Source organism: Heloderma suspectum, chromosome 2, assembly GCF_057233095.1.
Source record: "Heloderma suspectum isolate Gila_16-S chromosome 2, 16-S_ref, whole genome shotgun sequence".
Lineage (NCBI taxonomy): Eukaryota > Metazoa > Chordata > Lepidosauria > Squamata > Helodermatidae > Heloderma > Heloderma suspectum.
In genome coordinates, this window is record NC_139459.1 from 194,835,479 (window position 1) to 194,853,202 (window position 17,724).

The 17,724-nt window shown below is 42.5% G+C and overlaps 1 protein-coding gene across 3 annotated transcripts in view; it reads left to right on the top strand.

The window, feature by feature from the left end:
- Positions 1–17,724, top strand: part of DIP2B (DIP2 acetate--CoA ligase B (putative)) — a 221,284-nt gene that overhangs the window by 164,708 nt on the left and 38,852 nt on the right. For 2 of the 3 annotated variants that reach the window (XM_084837177.1, XM_084837179.1), the window contains 7 exons: positions 544–693; positions 4,283–4,402; positions 6,017–6,214; positions 10,754–10,845; positions 11,142–11,252; positions 14,252–14,375; positions 16,351–16,460. In XM_084837177.1, coding sequence (XP_084693303.1) covers positions 544–693; positions 4,283–4,402; positions 6,017–6,214; positions 10,754–10,845; positions 11,142–11,252; positions 14,252–14,375; positions 16,351–16,460 — 905 coding nt within the window. The remainder of the gene's footprint in view (positions 1–543; positions 694–4,282; positions 4,403–6,016; positions 6,215–10,753; positions 10,846–11,141; positions 11,253–14,251; positions 14,376–16,350; positions 16,461–17,724) is intronic. The other variant, XM_084837178.1, reaches the window with a different exon arrangement.

Consider the following 17,724-nt stretch of genomic DNA (forward strand, 5'->3'; position numbering starts at 1 on the left):
TTGCTGGCAAACAAAAAGTTAAATGATCAAAAAGCCTCTTCTGAGACTGTAGAAAATTCTCCCATCACACCTCTGGCCAAACTACTTAACCAATAGCCAAACCCCAAGAATGCTGCAGTTCAGAGTAGTGGTTCTTTTCTCCAATATTGTCAAGATTCCATGGGCAAAAGTTATTATCACCTTCTTACATTTTAGATACCGTTCTTTCTTAGGAGGAAATATTTGCCTTGCCTGCTTCCGTGGGTTCATGGTGTGGAGTAACACTGCAGTTTTCCTGACCTCAGACTTTATAGTGAGCATTCCAAATGAAGACTTGTTAGTCTAGCCAACTTTTGGATATAGGTAGTACAATCTGTTGGCTTAAAACCCCAGTCTCACTGTGCAGTGCCTTCCTTCCTCTGTGTAAGTGATTTCTATGCCAAGAAAAAGTGGGCCCATTCGTACCAGAGCAGGGAAAGGTGGATAGTTATGATATTGCATCTTAGGCCATTTGGTAGCAAGAAATAACGTGAATCTCAATTTTTTTCTTCATCCTTTTTCCAGAAAATTTCTCAGTTCCCCCGGATGTTACTGCAACTACCTCCACACCTGCTTCTTCTGCACGTCCATCTGCTATTGACCTTCCTCCATCGGGAATAGTGAAGGGCATGCACAAGGCATCCAACCGGTCCAGCCTTATGGACACAGCTGATGGTATATCTGTAGATCCACACTATGGGAAAGGGCTCAAATAGGGAATCAATAACATGTGGTTTATTTATAAAGTACGGCAGTGCTGCATTGCAAAACACATGTCATCCATGGCAAATGTCTGCCATGTCAGCAGTTAGAAGACAGACATCTCTCACAAAAATACCTTTTGCAGTTTGCTTTCTTGTGAAATTGTGACCAATTTTTTCCATGTAGAGGGAAGGAACATGTACTGCAAAGTACACAGTTGTTTGAAAATGGCAGGGCCAGCTCTTATCAGTAGATAGAGTGAGGCAGCCACCTCAGGCAGTATATGCTCGGGGTGAATAGCAGTAGTGAGGTATTGGAGAACAGAGCTGTGCGTGTCACCCAGCTTGCCCTGCATCCCATGAACTAGCCTGCTGCCCTCTGGTGCAGTGGAGGATGCTGTCCTGTTCACCAGTGTTGACATTCAACTACTAGTCCATTTGCCTTTGGAACATGGAATGGAGTGAGGTCAGGCACAATATTTTCCTTTGCCACAAGCAGCGAAATGTCTTGGGCCAACCCTGGAAAATATAATACGTTTCTGCCTTCACTGCTGAGCAAATTCTCTTGATAAAGATTAGATACATCAGGAATTATTTATTGTAATGAGTTCAGAGAAGGGCAACAAAGGTGATCAGAGGACTAGATGAGGAAAGATTGAGGAAAGATTGAGGGAACTGGGTAGCCTTGAGAAGAGAAGACTGGGGCAGGGTGGGGTGGGGGTATGATAGCACTTTTCAAGTACCTAAAGGATTGTCATACAAAAGAGGACTGCAGTCTGTTCTTTAACATCCAAGACTGTAGGACATGTAATAAAGGGCTTAAGTTACAGGCAGGCAGATTTCAGCTGAACATGGGAAAGGCTTCCTAATGGTCAGAGCAGTCAGACAATGGAACCAACTGCTTAGGGAGGTGGTGGGCTCTCCATCACTGGAGGTATTCAAGAAAAGACTGGAGAGCTATCTGTCAGGGATGCTTTAAATTGGATTCCTGCACTGAGCAGGGGGTTGGACTTCATGGCCTCAATGGCCCCTTCTAGTTCTATGATTCTGTAATTAAATAAGGGTTTAACTGTATTGGCTTTTCCTGCTCCATTTGTCCTGGATTTTGGTTCATACAGCTCCTTCTTCTGGTTGCCTTTGCAACAGAAGTCTCTTGTGTTTTTTCACACACAATGCTGTCTCTGGTTATACCTGTCCTTGTCCTGGATGTTCACTCCATGTGAGAAGGAACTAATGCCTTAAGCATTTTTCCTATGTGTATATCTACATAGAAGAAGTGTAATTATATAGACCAGCTCTTGTACTCTTGCATCTGACCCAGTTTCCATATCATGGCAGCAATTCCTGGGTTGTTTAACCCAGGAATCCAGGAACGAGCAGAGTGTGCAAGCCGCATACTTAACATTTCTATTTTCAGTTTTCATGGTGTGCAAACCAGGAAACTATGGATTAAAAAGCTCAGAGTTAACCTAACCATTACCCCAGTCATTACCTATGGTTTGTTGCTGGGTTAACTCTGGGTTGTTCAACCCATAAACAACCCAGGGTTTCTGGGTTCACACATCACGAAACAACCCAGGAAAAGTTGTTGCATGCGGCTTGCACTCTGTGCTTGTCCCCGAATTCTTTGGTAAACAGTCCAGGAATTGCCACTGTTCTGTGCAAACCATGTCCACAAGATGCAAGAGCAAAGAAACTTACACCCTTGTTCTCAGTAAAATGAGAAGCTGAGCCTAGCTCTGGGACACTGCATTGATCCCCTTTCTCTAGCAACTGCAGACTGTCTCCTCTGCCACAGCATGGCTAGTTTGCTTGATAAAGGAATAGGAGGAAGACAATTGCTCCTTGCAGTTCCATCCTGTCTCCAGCCCTTGCTGTAAACCCAGACAGTTCTGTGGAATATCACAAATGTCACCCACTTCCAGAGGCTTCTCCTTGTAGTCTTTGTGCTGCTTCTGTATTTTACCCCTGTGAAAAGCAGGGTAGCTCACAAAGCCTGATCCAGTCTAAAGAGCCAAGGGCAGCCTCTTTGAAGTGAGCATGTGGACCTAGCAAATTGAATTCTCATTGCTGTTTTACACAGATACCAGTGGGGATTGAACAGAATGCACTTCCTTAGCATTGCTGGGGACCAGTGGTTGTGGTTGTCGCATGAGGAGCTTCACTTCTTTTGCTCCGTCTTCTAATCTAGAGAATACTGATAACTCAAGAAATGAGCAATATCAAGAAACCATTGTGTTGTTAATTACCAAACATTGGCTTCAGGAGGAGTGAATCTCAGGGCAATATAGATTAAGGAATGAGAGTCTGGAGTTCTGGTGAGGAAATTGTTTTCTAAATAAAACCAGTAAATGTGTTTTACAAAAGAAAGGGAGTTCTACTTTTTGAACATCAGAAGCCTCCATCTGTTTCCTTATTTGATAGTCAATGATCCTGCAGTTTCAAAGTCATTTAATTGTAGAGTTTTCAGGTTTCATAACATGTCTGTAAAACAAGCTTGTTGCTTACAGTGTCAGCTCCTGGAACTGAAAACAAAAAATAGCTTTGTTTACTCCTTTTCCCAGCACCTAACCGCCCTTGTTTTGCCCCATGAGATTTATGCTTAATCACAGCACTGTTCTATTCATCTTCCCTTTATTCAAGTTTTTAGAAAGTGTGAATTCTGCAACTAAGTAACTGAAACCTTGCAACAAAACGTGCACAAACTAGTTGATTTTACATGACTGATATTTTGCATGTAATTGTTTTGGTTGGAGAATTTTGATTTTTTAAAAAAAATTCAGAATTTGCAGGGTCACTTCAACTGCATTACCTTGAGATTTCACTCCTAGACCAGCGTTTGATAATGTACAAAGGAAAAAGGCTTTCGATATTGCTTGCTTACTGAGCTATCGCTAACAAAGAGACATCTGTCTCATTTGCTGATTGCACTATTTTCAGTGTAAAAAAGCCCATGTACTAAGCTTGCCACTTCTAAAATGCCAGCTGTGCTGGAGTTTGCCTGTATACAGGCAGGAAAGCACCCAACTGTGGTGACTACAAGACTTTGCTACTAGAATAATCTTGAGGATAAACTAACTTGTGTGAGTCTGTGAGAATATGCAGCCAAGTGTTGAAGTTCTCATAACACCCTCTGGTGGTCAAGTCCTAAGACAGTCGAGCAAGATAGTCTTCTTGAGCAGGCCTGCACAACTTGTGGCCCACCAAACTGTGGCCTGAAAGGTGTTTAACAAGCACCCTGCAGAAACAGAAGGCTTATCTAGGTCTTGGTGGGCTGTCACATATATGGTCTCAGGAGTCAGTAATCTTATATTACCAACGCTATGCAGATGTTGATAACAACTTTGGAAAGCCAGGAAATTGTCACTTACTAAGAACAACACCTTCTGGTACATCTAGTTTAATCTTTATTCAAACATCTACATTTGGACTTGATCCCTAGAATTTCATTCTGTTTATATAGTAACTTTGTGCATCAGAAAGGCCCTGATAGCCCTTCGTATAGAATAATTGCTCATGTTTGACATGTTCCATGTAAACTGAACTAATTTCCCACACTGCAGGTGTCCCTGTAAGTAGCAGAGTGTCCACGAAAATTCAGCAGCTGCTCAATACTCTGAAGCGACCCAAGCGGCCACCTCTGAAGGAGTTCTTTGTGGATGATTTTGAAGAAATTGTGGAAGGTATCTGGGTTGGGTATTTTGCCATGGAGGTTACTGTGATTAGCATAAATCCAGTGTGTGTTATGGTGCTGTTACTCTGTTTCTCATTTCTGCTTTCTATGAGTGTTAAGCTCCGATAGTTAGTGAAGAAGCCCTTCCCTTGCATATATGCCTTCCTTTTATGGGTTTGTCGTATTTGAAAGCATGTGTGATTTTGTAGCTCAGCCTCTTGCACAGAAAAGCCCAAGAGTTCCACCCAGCCATTCTTGGTTGCTTGCTTTTTCTGTAACCATCTGCACATAGAGTAGATACTTGTGGATCCCCGTGCCAAGTTCACAAGGGTTTTTCCCCTAAAAAGGCAAGAGCTCTTCTTGCTTAGTACAGGGTACACCATGTCTTCACTGGTTATAGTGCTGCTTCATCATATGATATTGCCGTGAGAGAGGAATACCAATACCTCACAGACCTGAATTGAATTGCTGCTTCATGGGTGTATCCTGCACTTCCTCTCCAAAACTTTGTGTGGGATACTCAGTTTCCACTGAAACACAAGCAGCAAATTACAAATTTGAATTATTCCACTCAGAGCTGGCCCATGACACCTAGTTGCTCAAGCAGCTGCCTTATACGATCCAAGAATTGTGCCCCATCTTTCTGAGCAATGTTGCAAGGGGGAGTGCACCCCTTGGATTGCATACTCCTTTGCTGGTGCCCCTCAAATAATTGTTTCTCCAAGTGACTGTTTGGGGTTTGCTTGTACAGTTGGCCTGGCCCTGACTGCAGGATTAAAATAGCCCTCTATAAGACCGTAGTATATGGCAGATATATAAAAATACTAGTTAGGCAGCTTCTAAGTGGCTTCTAAGTGGTTGTTCTTGAGTTCTAATCATCTGGATCTTGTCTCTTCCTCCTAGATTTAAATAAAACCTTTTTATCACCAATTGATTTTCTGCTGATATAAGTGGCTCTATTCTCTGACTTCCTTGTTCTCCTCATCCACTCCCACTTTAGAGCATTCTGCCCTGTTGCTCTTAATGCCTGGAATAGCTTCTCCTTCTTTATCTATAAAATTAACACTCTCATTTCTCAAAACGCCATCTACACATTCTTTCCTGGACCAGTATGGCCTCACTTGCCTTCTGTTTCTGCACCCTTCTGCTCTCTGTCTCCTACTCTATCTTTGGTGGTGGTGGTAGTCAAGCTTCATCTTAGTCCTTCTTATCTGTTTCACCTCTGGCTGGCTGGCTGATATTTTAGGCTTTTTGGTCAGGGACTGTCACTTCTATGTTCTGTATTGTACCTAGCACACAGCTGATGTTACGTAATTGTATAGTAGTAGCTGTAGTAATAGTAGGTTCTTTAACATCTTCGGTTTCTGAGTTTGAAAGCACACAGTTTTCCTGTCTCCTACTGGGAGGCATCTCTCCTTAGCAACAAATATGTTCAAATTGCTTTGACCTTTTAAAAATGGATTTGTCAACCCTGATTTCTAAAATAATTTCCCAGGGGGAAGTAAGGGGGAATCCCTTGCATCAGTAACTCACAGAGATAGAGTTTGTTTAGAACCATTTAATACAGCACACCTTGCTTTTGTAAGTGGTTTTGACATTCAATCTGGTGATCCTTTCTTTGCAGTTCCACAGCCAGACCCGAATCAGCCCAGGCCAGAGGGACGTCAGATGACACCTGTGAAGGGAGAGCCGCTAGGAGTTGTTTGCAATTGGCCTCCTGCTTTGGAAGCAGCTCTGCAACGCTGGGGGACGACCCAAGCCAAATGCCCTTGTTTGACAGCCCTGGATGTTACTGGGAAGCCAGTCTACACCTTGACATATGGTGAGCTGCATAGTCTTCCTGGTGTAACCGCTTTACCATAGTGGGACTTTTAGGCATGTGCATCTTTGTGTTTGCCCGCTTTGGCTTGGTGCATTAGCAATTTGTTTAGAAAAGTAGCATTTTGCCAGTCCTGTGTTGATTTTGCTCTGCATTGACATCAAGCTTCTGTCCTTCCTATGCTATGAATTGGCCACTGTCACTGACAGATTAGGAGTTGAAAGGGAGGTGTCAAGGGGTCCTTGGAAGCCTCTCTCAGTCTAATCCAGTAGCCAAGTCCAGACACAGACAAAGTGATTCCTTTCAAAGCTTTATTCTTCTTTTACAACTTAACAACTCTACTGTTAGCAACTAGATCTGAGCAGCAGAGTACCTATGCCCTAAGTTGGAACAGTTGGGTCCCCGTTTGAAAGGGAATTACTGGCAGACCCCTGAACTTAAGGACTAGGGAGAGTCCCTCCCCTTTTCCCTTGGATCCTCTGGGCGCAGCCGTTGTTTGCGCGCCAACCGGGCACTACGCCTCCTTTCTGCGCCCTCCATTTGGCGCTGCTCTCTGCGTCGGTGTCGCGCGTCCACCAAGTCTGCTATCCACGCTCTGTCACTCCCTGGACTGCTATCTAAGCTAGGAATGCTGGTGGGAGGAATCTCCGTCAGATGTTGGCCCTGGGAAAGAGGAGCGCGCTCCTCTCCCAGGAGCGACTGCTCTTCCTCAGAATCAGAACTACTCTGGGATTCTATGGGCTCAGTGTCCACCCTGACAGGAGGCTAGGCAGTGCAGATTGGGTGCACAAAAAGCAAGCAAATGAGGACAGCAGATTAAAAAGAGCTGTTAGAACTGGATTCTGCACTGTCACTTGTATTCCTTTTCACTGGTGGAGGCTCACATAGTGGTGATTTGCACAGCTTTTAGTATTTTACCTTGGACAGAGCAAAAACACGATAGTCCTTAGCCCATTGCTTGGAAGTCTTTGTGGCTCACTGGAGAGTGTGGTGGATTTGGTTCTAAGGGGAAACCTGGCTTCAGATTGCACACCTTGCCTATATACTTGCTGGGTAGCCTTGGGAAGTTACTATATGTCATTGGCTCATGTGCAAAATTAGAATATTAACAATCTTTGTCATTGGCACTTTGCAAGGCTAAAATAAATATTTGTTTTATCCACCCTGAGCTCGTAGGGACAGAATGAACTACAAATCTAATGGAAGAAACTTAGGCGCCTGTACCTATGGTTTTAGTCATTAAGGACATTGGGTTCTCCTATGAGTGAACCTATTTGCATAAATGCCCATGGAAATGTAGAATGTGAACCACTTCCATGCCAGCTTGCATGCCTGCAAAGACTTCTAGAACAGGCTTGCGTTGATTTATAAATCCACTCATAAGAATAGCTTCCCTTTTACATTTCTCCAGGGACCCATCAAAGGAGATTATTCATATTTGGAGGTTCTATTCTGAGGGCTGTTTTGTATTCTATACTTAATACAAATCAAATTGCCTTCCAAGGCAAGTGGAAGTCTCTTCTGAGTGTGCATATATTTTGTTTAATTTATTTTGTTTCAGTTAAAGTTATAGGAGACATGTAGTTATGGAAATCTTTCCTTTCAGTCACTGGAAAACTTACTTCCCCACTTCCAATTCTGAAATTTTACCATGCATTGCTTACACATCTATATAAGAATACAGTAGTGTAAGGCTTATTACTTGGGATCTACTAGACCGATTTTGCTCATTTTTGTTTTAAACTGAAGCTTGTGCAGTGTAGACATGCAAAACATTTTGAAACTTCAAAAAAGTTCAAAGCTCGTGTTTTAACTGCCAAACAGTATGTTAACAAGAATAGCCTCTCTGCCCGAAGCAAAAATGGCATTTCTTGCTGTTGCCACATTAACAAGTGAAGCCTTTGTGCCAGAAACAAATATGGCATCTCCTGCTTGTCGGTTTCTCTCTCCTTCCCCCACTCCCATAAAAAACAAAAAGCTCACCCCGGCCAGAAGCAGAGATGGCACAACCTGCTGTCACCCCTTCAAAAGCAACATCCTCTCTGCCAGTGATAAAGATGGCACCCACTGTTGTGTTTATCCATCCCCCCAAGCACAAGTTTGAGACCACAAGTGTGAGAAAATTATTTTTAAAAAGAAGGTGAAAAAGAAAGTTAATATCATCTAAATTCTGAGCCATATACAAAATTCTGTGCTGCCATGAAATCACAGAATGACGTGCTTTGCATGTAATGGCTACAAATTGTGGATTAATTAACCCAAGAGTTGCCACGGCATGTACCATTTCTGCTTTGCATAATAAACCTCTGATTGGCCTGATTGGAAGTTGATTTGTGACATGTGAACCTAGACACTATTGGTTAATCATAAGTTAACTAAGAACTAATTGTAGATTAATTGTGGGTTGTTTAACCCACAATTAATCCATAGTGGAAAACTTACTGTTTTCTCCTCAGGATCTGTACATTTTGATCTCTTAGTTTTTTAAAATATCACTCAACTCTGTGAGGGAGCTCTGTTCCAGCTGGGTTTTTCCTTAAGGACGCACTACTGTTGTTAATTTGAATCTAATCTTGGCTCTGCAGGATTGCTTATCGAGCCAATTATCTTAAATTTTCCTTCCTGGCTCTAGGAAGAGAAGGAAGCACCAGAAGAATCAATTGTTTGTGGGTGAGCTGGAGACTACGAGTCAGGATTCCTGAGTTGTTTTTGAACCTGACAACCACTCTGCTTGTACATTGACTGGGTTTGCACGTCATGGTGGCAATTCCTGGGTTGCTTAATTGTGGGGATGAGCAGAGCACGTGACCTGTGCATTTCATTTCATTTATTACATGCCTTTAATTAACAACTCAGAATTAACCCAACAGTTGCTCAGAGCCTCCAGCATACCCTCATACACAATTGATTCTTCTGGTGCTTCCTCACCTCCTAGGACCAGGAAAGAAAACTTAAGAAAATGTTAACACCCAGGAATTGTCACTGTGACGTGCAAATATATTGGCTAGGTTTGCACAATCAAACAACCCATGGTATGTTTGAACGTGTGCGAACGACTGTGCTAGCTCCCAGCCGTTCGCCCGCTTCTGCTTCTATTTTATCCTGTGGTTTGTTGTTGGGTTAAAACTCTGGGCAGTTTAACCCTAAACAACCCAGAGTGCCAGGTTCGCATGTCATGACAACAACCCAAATTCTGGTATTATGAGAGGAGACATTTTTCTCCCTTTCGCATAATGCTAGAATGGTCATCCCATAAAGCTGATTGGTGGGAGATTCGAGACAGATAAAAGGAAGTACTTCTTCACACAGCCCAGAGTTAAACTACGGAATTAACTTCTACAAGATGTAGTGATGGCCACCAGTTTGGATGGCAGTAAAAGGGCATTGGACAAATACCTGGAGGAAAAGGCTATGAATGGCTACTAGTCCTGATGGCTATATGCTGCCGCCAGTATCAGAGGCAGTATGCCTATGTGCATGGGCAGGAAAGTGCTGTTGCGCTGATGTCCTGCTTGTGGGTTTCCCGTGGGCAGCTGGTTGGCCACTGTGTGAACAGAATGCTGGACTAGATGGACCCTCGGACTGATCCAGCATGGCACTTCTTATGTTCTTAACATAAGGATTGGGGTTGGAGCATTCCTGGAATATTTTGAAACGCAGAAATGGTGAGTGGGTGGGAGGCAGCATATGCACTCCTGCTAGGCCATGCCAATTCCTTGTTTAACCCAGGAATTGGCATTATCTGTGTACCAAGTCACCATTCATTCATTTATTCATTCATTCATTTTATGTACTGCTTACCATATCTAAAAAAATATCTCTAATCAGTTTACAAAATCAAAAATTAAAATACATCATAATAAATACATGAACTCATCAGTTAAAATGTTTAAAATATTTAAAACCAAAACTAAAAACACAATAGATTCTAAACAAACTAACCGGGTAGCACAATCATTCAGGGAAGGCTTGGGGAAAGAGATGAGTTCTTAAGAAGTGCCTAAATATATGTCGCTGCCTACCTAGTAAGTCTCAATTTATAGAGCTCATTAGGATGAATAGATTACATTGTTAAGATCTGCCCCAATCATTAAGATCTTCGTCTAAGACCCTAGTCAGAGTGCCTCCATCTTCTGAGGCACAGTTATTGGTGACTAAGGAGAGGGCCTTTTTGGTTGGGATGCTTCATCTGTGGAAGGCCGTCTTTATTCTGCTGGCATCCTTTTTGATGGCATTCAGAGGTGATCTGTTGTTTTCCCTGGAATATAATGGACTTTAGCTTTTGTCTTTTAAAACTTGCTGTTTTAAATTGGTTTTGCTGCTGATGTTTTAAAACATATATTTTTTAAAAATAATAAATCATGTGCTTTTTACCATGGTTTTTAAAATTCGTGTTGCAAGCCACCTTGGAATTCAACATTGAGATACAGGGATATGGATATATACACACACACACACACACACACACACACACTTTAAATGCTCTGTATGTATAAGATGATGCTGATGCAGAGGCCTGATGGCCTTTTCTCTGCATTCCAGGCAAGCTGTGGAGCAGAAGTCTGAAGCTGGCCTACACGCTGCTGAATAAACTGGGCACTAGAAATGAGCCTGTATTGAAACCTGGAGATCGAGTAAGAAGCTTTAATAATCTATTATTGGTGCTTGCTGTGATAAATGAGAGTGATGATTTGGTGATAGGGAGTGTGTGTGTGCACGTGCACATGCATGTGTGTGTGCGCCCCATCCACTCTAAACGCTAAAAGATTTTTTTTTAATTACAGCACCTGACTTATCTTGCAGTCATCTGATGAACTGATAATGTTCTTTGCAGAGTCAAGCAACCTGGTCTCTGCTTTGCAGCATAATGGTCCAAACTTGAATGCTGTTCCTCCTACCTTTTCTAACTTAATATTTCTGTAAATCACAGGTAGCCCTTGTTTATCCCAACAATGACCCTGTCATGTTCATGGTGGCGTTCTTTGGCTGTTTGCTGGCAGAAGTCATCCCAGTGCCGATAGAGGTACCTCTAACCAGAAAGGTAACGTTGATGGCGCATAGAGGAGTGTTAGACTGAGGATGTGGGGTGAGAACCAAGTCAGGCTTTCAGCCGTGGATGCAGTTAGATCTTGCAGCTTCCAGTTGCAGCTTTGCCAGCTTTCCTGCACTCACAAAGAGAGGTCCTGCCTTTCAAACAGACCAGTATTGCAAAGTGATGGTATCATGCTATATCTGCCGTTTCTACAGAGGTGGGACAGGTGGTAGTGAGAAACAGGCAGAATTATCTCACTTTTCCTCTGTTCTGTACCCTGGGCCTCATTCTCATCAGGGCTGAGCACCAGGATGTTCTAAGGATTTATAGATATATTAAAAATCAATGGGCATCCAACTGTCTACTTACTTTGTGGTCCCACTAATTTCCGTGGCACTGCACTAGGGAAGAGGGATTATGGATCACTCCCTTACTGAAAATCCTAAATGCTTCCTTATTTTTTAAATTTGTAAATTTAGTTTTCAAAAAATTACAACTTGATTAGTTGAAAAGTAGGGTGTTCCACAGCTACTAGTAACTACAGATGTCAGAACTATAAAATGCTATATTTCAGAAGAGAAGTTCAGTATAAAGCAAGAATACGGTAGCAGTCAGAGTTCACACCTCTTTCCAAAATAGATGTGTGTTATAGTTTTGCAAAATTTTCAAGGATTTTTGGACACAATTGCTAGTCTTGAGAGTATATCAGTGCTTGCCAAAGGTAATTTGAGAATCAGCCCTGCTTAAAATAGGGATCAGTTTTCTAACCAGCTTGTGTGCTGAGCATTGCTGAGAATAGGCCCTGGTGTTCTCATTGGACTGGTTAACGTGGGTTAGTGCTACATCGATGAGCCTGGGCAAAGCATTGGACTTAGATGTCCATCTGTCCCCTCCTCCCACACAGCTTGGAAAATGACTTCAGAAGTGTTTAGTTTCCCTTTCCATGAAAGTTGGCGTGTCATTATGTATGAACCACAGATCATGGTTTAAAACAAATTGGTTAAACAAGCCAACTTCAAACCATGGGTTGTTTAGCTGGCTTGTTTAAGAATTGGCCATTTGAACCATAATATTTGGTTTATGCATAAGTACAAGCCATGTTAGTGCAAAGTGAAACTAAACTCTGCCGAAGTCCTCTCAGCCATGTGAGACGAGGAAAGGGAAAAGGGGAATATGCAAGCTTGAAGCTTTGCTTGGGCTCATTACAGCTCATGTACGTAGCTGAAGCCATGATTTAGTGTTATGTGCTAACTAGCTTATAGAGTCTTTGGCTCACATAAAAGTCACCTCTACTCTTACCATATTTGGAATAACAGTTTTGTGTTAAAGCACAGAAGTGTCTTTCAGGAGACAGTTGGGCAAATTACATGGTGTGAGATATGATAATGAGGTGGTGAGCTAGTCTGGTAATACTATGGGTCTCCTAGGAGCATCTCTTTGATTTGTGGCCTCAACATGACAACTGCCATGACAACTCATATACAAAAACTGAAAACTTTCACCAATGCATGGCTTGTTTGCTCAGTTAATCAGCTTGTCCATTCCAATGCTTTCTTCCCTGGCAAATACCCTCCTGTGGCAGGGGTTCTAACTATTCATTCCAGCACTTTCCACCCTAGTAAATTCCCTTATGTAATTCAAAGATTATGACACTGGAAAAGGAGGAGCAGCTTCTTATCAATATGCTGAATAATAATAACTACTACAACAACAACAACAATAGAGTGCATATGTGTGCTTTGTGTTGGACATTTTGGTTTATGAAAAGACCATGTGTTCAGTCCTTTGGCTAATCTTTTGGCAAGTGTGCCATAAATCAAGTCTAATGTAAGAGTGTGCGCCACCTGCGTGCAGATGTCAGTTTATATGCAACGTGCCACCTCCTTGGTGTGGTTTGCTTCTAATCTACTGAACTTGGGGCAAGTAGGTAAAAATGCAGGCCTGGCACTGCTCCACTGTTCAGATATGTCATAAACGCTCACTGCCTCTGCTGTTGAGGCACCCATCCCACAAGCTCGCCACTGATGGTTCATACAGTGAATATGAGAAAACCTATGAATATCCTTGTTTTTCACTTCTCACATGGTAGTCCTGCCAATCATTTATTATTTTTCTGTTGCTTGAAAGAAAAGCAGCTTAATTTTTAGTTAGTTTTGTCAGTGGAATGGAAGTACTCTACAGAGAGAGATGGCATGAACCTTTCTTACAGATAAGGGCAACTGAGGCAAAGCTAGGTAGGGGAAATGGCAGATTAATGGCATACATCAGGGTCCAAACAGGATTCTCCAATTCTGTTCAATTGCAGAATTGTGCATCCTGAGAAACTGAACTTTCCATTTTTATTTTAAAAGCAAGTTTCTATTACCTGTGCCTGCCAAGACAGGATTGAGGTTGTGTAGGCCATGCTTAACTAAATTTCAGAAGCTGCAAATGAGGGAATTGAGAAACTGAGTGGTTAAGAATGCAGGACTTCAGTATCCTGTAGATAAAATAAACTATGCAAAATAAGCAAGCATGTTTAATTTGTGTAACCTCTACATGTTGTGGAGTTCAAGTTCTCTTGCAGCATAATTTTTTCTTAGCACAGACTTGAGCACAATTCCGGCTATAATGTCGGTTCACTACAATGTCATGCCCCACATTTTAAGCAACTTTCTTCCATGGATTTCCCAGCATGGATGTAGCACCTTCTGCCTTCTTTGTTTTCTTCCATCATCATCATGTTCTTTTTTTTATATATATGATCACCATTCGCCATCCCATTTCTTCTCCGCCATGCCTTTCTATTGTATGAAATGTCTGCTACACTCTGCCCCTCACTGTGGTGGTTGTCATTTGAGTTTCAAACCACCGATGGATGAATCTGAATGTCTGTATTTCCCTCAGCGTTGTCCATAATGTTACCATCCAGTTACCAAAGCATTGTCAACACTTAGGAGTTTGGTAAGGGTAAAGCTGGCATTGCTTACCCGTCTGCCAGTCACAGTGAATCCTTTCTTTTCCTGCAGGATGCTGGTGGCCAGCAGATTGGCTTTCTGCTGGGCAGCTGTGGTGTTGCTTTGGCCCTCACCACTGAGGTTTGCCTGAAGGGTCTCCCCAAAACACAGAATGGAGAAATTGTGCAATTCAAAGGTTAGTTGTTGGTTTATATTTATTTCCTTTCTATACCACCTAATAGCTGAAGCTCTCTGGGCAGTTCACAAAAATTAAAACCAAAAAGCGCAGAATAAAACAATATAAATTATGAAAGCATTAAAACCACAATATAACAATACAACCAGAATAAAACCTAGCAGCAATGCAGAGATTTAAAATACAGATTTAAAACACCAAAGCTAAAAGACTGGGAAGTTAAAATACTGGGATAATAAAAAGGTCTTCACCTGATGCCAGAAGGAGTACAATGTAGGTGCCAGGTGAACCTCTCTAGGGAGCTCATTCCAGAGCCAGGGTGCCACAGCAGAAAAGGCCCTCTTCCTGGTTGCCACCCATCTCACTTCCTTTGGCAAGGGCTCATGGAGAAGGACCGCTGAGGATGATCTTGGGGTCCAGGCAGGCACATATGGGAGGAGGTGATCTTTCAGATAACCTGGCCCCAAGCCATTAAGGGTTTTGAATGTTAATACCGCACTTTGAATTGGATCTGGAAATCTCCTGGCAGCTGGAAAAGTACCGCCATAATGTGATCTCATTGGCCAGTCCCTGTTAACAATCTTGCTGCCCTATTTTGGATTAGCTGAAGTTTCTGGACCGTTTTCTAAGGCAGCCCAACGTATAACACATTGCAGTAATCCAGACAAGAGGTTATCAGAGCATGGATAACTGTAGCTAGGCTATCTCTATCCCGATAAGGGCATAGCTGGTATACCAGCCTAAGCTGATAAAATATATATAGCATCACCGCTTTACATAGCACTTTATAGAAGTAACATTTTATAGAAATACCTGCCCCAAATAAATTTTCCAAATGGGGAAGCAGTGGAGGTGGTGGGGGTGGTACAAGAGTGGTGTGGGATGAGTGCAGTTGAACACCACATTCCTTTTTTAAATTGTTCATAAAGTAAGGTTGTGTGACCATGAATGATCGTCTAGCTGTTGTCATGGATTTGATATAACAAGCCCTCAGTTACCCATCTAGTGGACTGCTCAGTTCGGATTGGCATAAGCAGGCCTTTCAAAAGCCTCAAGTACATGTCTTTCCTATCTTTTCTACCTGCGATCCCTTGTTGGAATTGCTAGGGATTAAAATTGGAGCTGCTTACATGCAAAGTATGGTTCTGCTACTGAGCCCAACAGCTCCTGATGCTTTTTGCAGTGGGATTGCCTTGCTGGGAGCATATTGCAACATTACTTCATGGTCCTCACTGGCTTACAGCACAAGCCAAGATCCTGCTATTGAACAGCGAAGCCCTAAATGGCCTTACATTTCTTATGTCGGGGTTGGGTACCTGTGGGTGGTCTGGGAACTATTTTTACCCCCCAGGCTCCAACCCAGGCTATATCCTATGGGTACTGTAAATCAGTCAATGAAATCAAATCAGATATTTTCTGTAGCAGCTAGGGAGCACCTAAAGAGTCAAAATAGCTTTTTCAGGGGAGGAGGGACAGCAGCCCGCAGGCCTGGTATTGCCCACTTTTGTTTGAATTGCAACTTCACACACAAACCCATAACCTTTAGATGGCTAATGTATGAAAATTACACATTTTGCTTATTTCTCCACAGTTAAACATATTTGGAAGCCACCATTGCAGTGCAACTTCAAAATGTGTAATTGTGACAAAACAGACACACGTGAATTTCAGTTTTTCTATATGGCAGTCGTTTCTGTATAGAATGAATATCCTGCATAAAGCAGCCATAACTTTCTGCCTCTTATGCCTCGGTATACTAGTCTGAAGCCAAACCATGTACAGGTGCAGCTTGTTTCCTTTTAAATCAACTTTTCATGAGGATTAGAATCCCGGCACTTTTAAAAAATAAAATTGAAGTTTGGGTTTGCAAGGCTTGCAGCAGGTTCTTCTGAAGGAAGCGGATTCCATTATTTGCAGTGTGAATGCATCTATTAAGAACTGTAACCTAAAGTCTCCTTTTGCTTTTTGGTTCTAGGCTGGCCTAGGCTGAAATGGGTTGTAACAGATTCGAAGTATCTCTCCAAGTCGCCAAAGGACTGGCAGCCCAACATTTCAAATGCAGGGACTGAGCCAGCTTACATTGAGGTATGTAGGGAATGAGAGTTGATGAAACAGAATGTGCTACCTCTGTCTGTTGTATTATCTTTAAGCTGTTACCGAGTGTCTGGGCTCCTTGCTGTAAAACATTCATGTCTTCATAGTGTATCCTTTCTCTTTAAATTGTGTGCTTTAAATATCATTTATGTATTGTTCATAATCCCAGTTTATGTCTCATGGCATGATGAACTGGCACAATTAAAAATTGAGGACAGTGTGTCCCTGGATGATGAGACAGGATTATCTAACAATGTTGTTGTTATTTCAACACAGCTTGTTTGTTAGGGAGGCTTAAGATCAATGGGAGGGTCCGCACATCACCATAAGCAGTGTGCTTGAAAATTTCAAGTGGGAATGGCCTTTGGTTCATATTTTGTTTAGTGTGACATGCAAACCTAGGCCTCTGGCTTGTCTCTCCCTTGACAAGCCAGAGAAATAACCCATGGTTTATTGTTGGGTTATTTCTCTGGCTTGTTAAGGGAGAGATAAACCAGAGGTCCAGGTTCACATGTCACACACTAAATAAACTGCTCCTGCTTGTGGAACCCTTGTTTATCCTGATATGTGAACAGGATCAATAACTGTGGAAGCTTCCAGCACATCAGCTTCTCACCTTAGTTGTGCCATAACAATTCTGGAGGAATTTGAGAGGAGGGAATTTATCTTTCCCCTGAACTAGTAGATAGAGCTAACCTTAAATGAAAGTTCTTCTTTACGCTGGGCATCCTTTATTTGCTCTTCTCAAGCAGACCTTTCCTGTGTTGAGATATGCAGAACCTACAGTTTTATGACAGGGATGGGGAACACATGGCCCATGGGCTGCATGCGACACCCCCGCTGCGCTCTACCATCACATTTGCTGTGGTGGCAGCAAAATCCATGGTGATTTTGATTGAAGAAAAGGCATGCCAGAAGCGCGCACCATGTTTGGAAGCAGAATTGCGATCCCAGAAGTGTTCTGCAAGAATTTCCAAGCAAGGTGTGCACTCCCTGTGGGTCTCGTTTTCAATAAAAAAAGTTCTGCTTTTTTGCTGCTGCACCACTGAATTCTGGTGGCACATTCAGTGATGGGGGCAGGGTAATGGCTCCAGCTGGGCAGGGACAGCATGGCTCCCTGACTCCTGGAAGTTGCCAACTCCTGGATTATAGGTATACTGTTACAGTTTTAAACTTCATTTGTAATGGACTTTTGCCTATGGGAAACACACCCATTTCCCACCCTGTTTTGAGAGAACAGGGATGGCAGGGGACA